This window comes from Neopsephotus bourkii, unplaced genomic scaffold (assembly GCF_033783945.1).
Source record: "Neopsephotus bourkii isolate Nb327-2 ecotype Australia unplaced genomic scaffold, CSIRO-AGI_Nbou_v1 NB_1511, whole genome shotgun sequence".
Lineage (NCBI taxonomy): Eukaryota > Metazoa > Chordata > Aves > Psittaciformes > Psittacidae > Neopsephotus > Neopsephotus bourkii.
In genome coordinates, this window is record NW_026901987.1 from 685,751 (window position 1) to 691,549 (window position 5,799).

Genomic DNA, 5,799 nt, shown 5'->3' on the forward strand with positions numbered 1-5,799 from the left:
CTATGCCCTTATGTCTTTATTCCTATGGTTTTACAATGCACAGAATGGAAGTTGTTTCAGAAGATGCAAACAGAAGTTTATCATGTCACCAACTCGCCATTGTGGGCAGCAGAGGCATAGATAGACAAGCAAGTACTTGATACTGCCAAAGGAGCTCACTTGAGTAAGAGGTAATCCAAGAAGTTTGGCAAGATGAAAAGGCACATCTCCCCTACAAGCAGATTTTAGAGAATGTGTTTCCCTGCTCTCCCTTTCAGTCATGTCAAAGTTATAAGAAAATGCAATACCATTCCCAAAGGTAATCATCTTGAGGCTTCAAATCACTCCTCTCTCATTGCCCAGAAATTCCAGGCAGGATCTGGCTCTCCCACAAAAGTACTTGCATCAGTCACATTTAATAAAACTGTACAACAACTTGGAGCTGGGAGTCAGCTACAGTGGCTGCTTGACGTGTGCTCCTGTACTGTCTTGAGTGATGATACGAAATGAGAAATGCTAAACTTCTCATTGTGAAACAAACTATGTTGTTGGTGTTATTAAACTCATCCTAAAGACCACGCTGCTGGACTACCTCCCTTTTGACCAAAGTAATGTCAAAGCAAATGAGACATAAATAAAACTTTATGGAAAAATTTCCCAGAAGATTGACAATTTCCTGAAAAGTAAGAATAGTGAAAGGAGAAGACCAGTCTCCTGGCACAGTCTGAAGTACTGTGTACACACACAGTACACCACTGTGTACACACACAGTACACCACTGGAGGATTTTTCCAAGAGCAACTCAGGCAAAACATCTCCCAGGAATGGCATAGTGCATGGTGCAGCTAGGACATGGAACTGGACCAGATCAGTGGTTCCCAGTGGGGAAGAGACTGAATCAGACACGGAGATAGAGCTAATAAATTTTACTGGATATACGCTGAATAATGCTTCTCTAAGAACCCCATCTCCCCTACCTATGAGAAGTCTTTTCTTCTCCTCAAAGCCCCATGATTGTATTCTTAGAAAATGGCACTGAATTTGCACTCCAATAGACAGAAGGGTGGATGAATGGTGGATTTAAACTATCCTTAGATCCCACACCACAGGGTCTTGGGCTGCTCAAGTGCCCCATCAAAGCTTAGCCCTGGAGGCCTGTCTAAACTACTTAGTCATCCAGCAGAGGTGCAAACACCTACCACAGCCATGCCCCAGGCCAGACCAGCCACCCCCACAACCTCACACCTGGCAAGGTTCCCCGTCCCTAAGACCAGAAGCTCTTATTGCTACTCTCACAGCATCTGCTGCAGGGAAATCCCCCACAAATACACCAGAGGGTTTTTGAGGCAGCACATTTAGAACCCTTGCAGCCGGCAATCGTAGCAAGGCTGATGTTCTTACCTCAGAAATTAGAGTGAAAAGCAAAGGAATCCATTCACTTCAGTTCCCACGGGTGAGCTCCAGCAAGCAGTTCCTCCAGAGACCCTGACTGAATCCACAACTGAACAAGTACCATCTCTAAAATCTCAGTTTATGATACTAAGACTGTGTATTCTGTGGTCCTCTTGTCACCTAACATATTCCCTACATTTTCCGTTTGCATATCTGGGTCCAGCACAATGCATTTGGGGATTACTAAAGCCCTGCACCACGCTCCTCAGGCATACCTTAATCAGCTCATACTGTTGTACCTCTTCTCTGTTCCACCATTGTCATATGAAACTGTACAATTCTTTATAACGTCTGATTCTACATCCATTTACCTATCTATATGGGAGGAGATTAAGTTCAAATTAAAACAAAAGCTAGCACAGAAAGACAGAAGGCTGTGCATGGATGATGGATACACTGTTACATTTTCTGCCCATAAGGTAACGAAAAATGGAAGATAAACTGGAGAAACAAAATGTCTTGGAAAAAGTCTTCAGAAAATCTAATCACTAAATGAATATGGAGCAATTACTGCTTCTTCTTCTGTCCACTTCCCCATCCCTCATTGGTCCCTCCTTCCCCCTCCCATTAAAACAAAAAGAATAAAATAGAAATTAACTGCAGCAGTATCTATGTTTTTTTCTTTAAACTATTGAAACACCATTTTTCCTCAAGAAACATCGATGATTTAACTGACAGTTTATTTTAAAAATAGATCAAGCGTTTGGTTGTCATGCAAGTGCTGTATTTCATCCCGAATGGAAATAATTGAACTTACTTAAATGCATGAAGAAGCAAAGAGGAAATAAAACAGCCATCCATCTTACTCAGAAGTCTACCCAGTGTCTTGACCAGAAAACACAACATTTTACACAGCGGTGATATAAAAGCTCAAAAACAAATATTCCATTCACCGTTGTCCTTGATCATTAACACAGGGGCTGGCTTTAGGATTTATGATAGTAGCAGGTACTGCAGTGACAATCTGTATGGTTCTCTATCTTCACATTGTCCTTAAGAGTGATCTTGAAAAAAGAAAACACACACATATAACAGATAATTAGCATTAGCTACACAGTAGAAACAGTATTCTCAAGTAAAAGGTGTCTGAAGCCTTCTTCTTAACCACGAGCTACACAGGCTTTTTGGGCTACATGTATTAGAATGGCCTCTGAACACCAACCTGTGAAGCTGCCTCACCAGTGGCTTTCGGAGCTGTAAAGAGGTTTTCAGTAGTGACATGCATAGCAATATAGGTTGGTGTCCTTCATTTGGCACTTCTTATAGTGTCTGATTTTCAGAAAGTGTCAAGTATGAATCTATGAAAAGTCAGGAAGTGTCCTTAAAATATTCCACATGGGGATTATAAAAATGGAGGCCACAAACACTATGAGCCATCCTTATTTTTAATCTCAACCAAATTCTAATTGCTGCCTCAGGGCAAGTTTAATGCCTGTGGTCTAGATAAAGATCTGTGCTTTCCTCAGATGGAGAGCCAGGGCGAGTTCAGCTATTGCTGTATGTAGGTGAGTCAGGTGTTTGGACTATCCTCACAGCCCATGGAGACCCAGTGCTCCATTCAGTTGCGCACACACGGCTGTCAATTGCCACTTGAGATTTCGGAGGGGATCTCAACAAGCCTCCAGCTGTCACTGGAGATGGTCTTTCATGGGTCCTGTGTCTGCCAGCCATACACAGATGTCTTCAGTACTCCAGGGCATCTCAAATGGCCCCAAATCTGTGAGTGGGTAACTGAACTGAGCCTCTAGTTGACACACTTACTGAGCCCGGTGTGTGCAGATCACTATAGAACAGACACCTTAGCTTGTTTCAACTAGGTCACCATTTATTACATCAACTTTAAGGTTTCCTCACCTGCAGGTGAATCACTCCCAAAATAATCAGCTTTACCAGAATCTCTCTTTAAAACAACATTCGAGATGAGAGTATTAAATGCTCAAAGTAGTTTGACACATTTACAGTTCCCTCTTGGTTATGCTATTAACACACAATCGCAATTAATCTAATGAGCACAGATGGTTTTGGTCCCTCATTCCCATATATCTAATTGATAGTATTGACCGGCCACCTTCCCAGAGAACTCCTGCCTATGCAGGAAAGAAGCTAGGAAAATGACTTACTAAAATCAAATACACATTGCATAGCATTTAAGGGAAGGGTGCACAACCAGAAGAGTCAAAAATGAGGAGACAAGTCCGTTACCAGAACTGCAGGTGTCATGAGTCAAAGCAATTTCACTGAAGTCAGTGGCACCACACCGATTTCTACATCCCATCCGAATACTGCTTGACAATACTCAGTACTGGTTGACACTTTAATTTCCTCTTTAGAAAAAAAGCACCCAAGTGTGAAGAACATAAATGCCAAGGGCGCTTCCCTCAAATAGTTCTCCGATGTCCTCCATCAAAAACATATTCTTCTCTATTCACTGTTTCAACTAAAGATTGCATCCTAAAAGAATCTTAAATAGGTCTCATTCACACACTCACCTTAGTAAATGCCTTTGCTACACAGCACGTTGCTTCCGATGTAATGTTCTTAGGAACGAGCATGGTCTTCTTGGACCTCATTGGAGTAGGATAGGCCCGGGAGAAACAGCACCCAGTGCACTGGTAAATGGGCGCTCCTGGCTTGGAAAAGAATCTATTCTCTCCTAGCTTGCACTCTGGACAACCTGCCATAAAAACATATGGAAGAGACTTTTACTTGGTCTCCAGATGTATTTTAACTTTCATAAAGAAAGGGACAGAGCAGACAATAAGAGGATGCACAGGCATGTTCTGCTGCTTGATGTGCACAGAACAGAGAAGGACAGACACCAGTGTTGCCCCTTTAGGGTCTTTCAACTCTGCAACACACATCAGCTGTAAAACTAGATTGAGGCTTTCTAGGTAAGGCACAAGCATTATTGTATCTTTTCTGGCTGTCTTTTCAATTTTGTTGGCAATTTTGGAAGTTTTTTTTGTTGTATATGTACTGCACTAGCTGTCCCTAGAAAACTTCCTGCTAGCTAGTTAAATAGCAGTAGGATTTTTAGTGCTTCTTAGACATTATGTTCAGGCAAGGCTTTGTTATCAAGTGTTTTAAAAATGCCCAGTGATCCCAAGATTTCTGTAGCTTGCGTTTTTCTATATTCAGTTTAAGGCTGAAGAAACCCCCCTGCATCCTCCAAAATGCCTCTAAAAACTTCCTAATACACCCCTTCTGTAGAATGCTTCACCACCAACATCCCATATCTTGGGATGTACGCAGGAAAAATACTCTGCATATTATGAGGAGAAGCCATGGTTCTACTGTACGTGATGTTACGTTATCATTTAAATCTCAAGAGTACAAAAAAAAACCCCAAAATGTTTCTATTTTATAATGTTTTCAGGATTAAGATCACCCATTTCAACAAGAGGACACAGTCAGCTTGGGGGAGTCTTGACCTGAGGATATCAAGTTTAGAGAAGAAATTGGAAGTATACCCATAGCAAAATTATGTTGATTTATTATCCCTTCATATCTCAGTGTCAGTAAATGCAACTGAATGTTAAGATTTATGACCACATTTATAAAACATGTGGAAGTTTAATTAATACTCTTTACAAATAATTGTCTGATTTCTGAATGCTGAAAGCAACTTACCCTGCATGAGAAACTCTCCATCTGGGAAAGCATGAAGAAGATGCAGAAATACAGATAAAATGGTCAAAGTGACAGCTGCATACTTCCCATAGAAATCCATGATCTGTGGGGAAATACAAATATACACATTTTTAAAGGACTGTTTTGATCTGGGTACAGTACTGGTATCTAAGCTGCACACTGATACAGTATTCAGTGCAAGTAACAGGAGCAATTTAGAATTGGAATTGGAAACCAAAAATGCAGTGCATTGATGGGCATTTTATAGGCTCAGAAAACTGACTCCATCACAATAACAAAAATGTTCCTTTCTTTCTGGCCTTAATAGTTTTTTTTCTGAATATTAACATAAGCCACGTCACATAAATTTCGAGTGTTGTGACTGTATACTTACGGCAGACGGGATAAAGCCAGCAAATATCTATGGCGAAAAGGAAAGAATGCGCAGAGTCTGGGATATGGAAAGACTAATTTCACATCAGGACATAATTTCCTGAACTAAGAATCAGATTATTTGTCCACACACTGAAACTGCCTCAAGTTGTGCTAGGGGAGGTTGAGATCGAATATTAAATCAAACAGATTGTCAGACATTAGAACAGGCTGCCCAGGGAGGTGGTGGAGTTACCATCCCTGGTGACCATTTAAAAGATGTGTAGATGTGGTACTCAGGGGCATGGTTTAGTGGTGGACTTGGAAGTGCTGGGTTTACAGTTGGACTCAATGGTCTTAACAGTC

The 5,799-nt window shown here is 41.2% G+C and overlaps 1 protein-coding gene across 1 annotated transcript; it reads right to left on the reverse strand.

Annotated features, from left to right (window-relative positions):
• Nucleotides 1-2,137: 2,137 nt before the first annotated feature.
• CGA (glycoprotein hormones, alpha polypeptide) lies at nt 2,138-5,391 on the reverse strand. The gene is made up of 3 exons (XM_061369729.1): nt 5,062-5,391; nt 3,921-4,105; nt 2,138-2,435 (listed from the first exon to the last, which is right to left on the reverse strand). The coding sequence occupies exons 1-3, from the start codon at nt 5,159-5,161 to the stop codon at nt 2,358-2,360; spliced, it is 363 nt and encodes a 120-aa protein (XP_061225713.1). The 5' UTR covers nt 5,162-5,391; the 3' UTR covers nt 2,138-2,357.
• Between the last annotated feature and the right edge of the window lie 408 nt (nt 5,392-5,799).

Bases quoted from the DNA above. Each gene is read 5' to 3' on its own strand.
- CGA (XM_061369729.1), bottom strand. From the start codon at position 5,161: ATGGATTTCTATGGGAAGTATGCAGCTGTCACTTTGACCATTTTATCT. The intron at 4,106-5,061 runs GTAAGTTGCTTT...TTTTTATGGCAG, and splicing joins TGGAGAGTTTCTCATGCAGG to GTTGTCCAGAGTGCAAGCTA. The intron at 2,436-3,920 runs GTGAGTGTGTGA...TCTTTTTTCAAG, and splicing joins TAGCAAAGGCATTTACTAAG to ATCACTCTTAAGGACAATGT.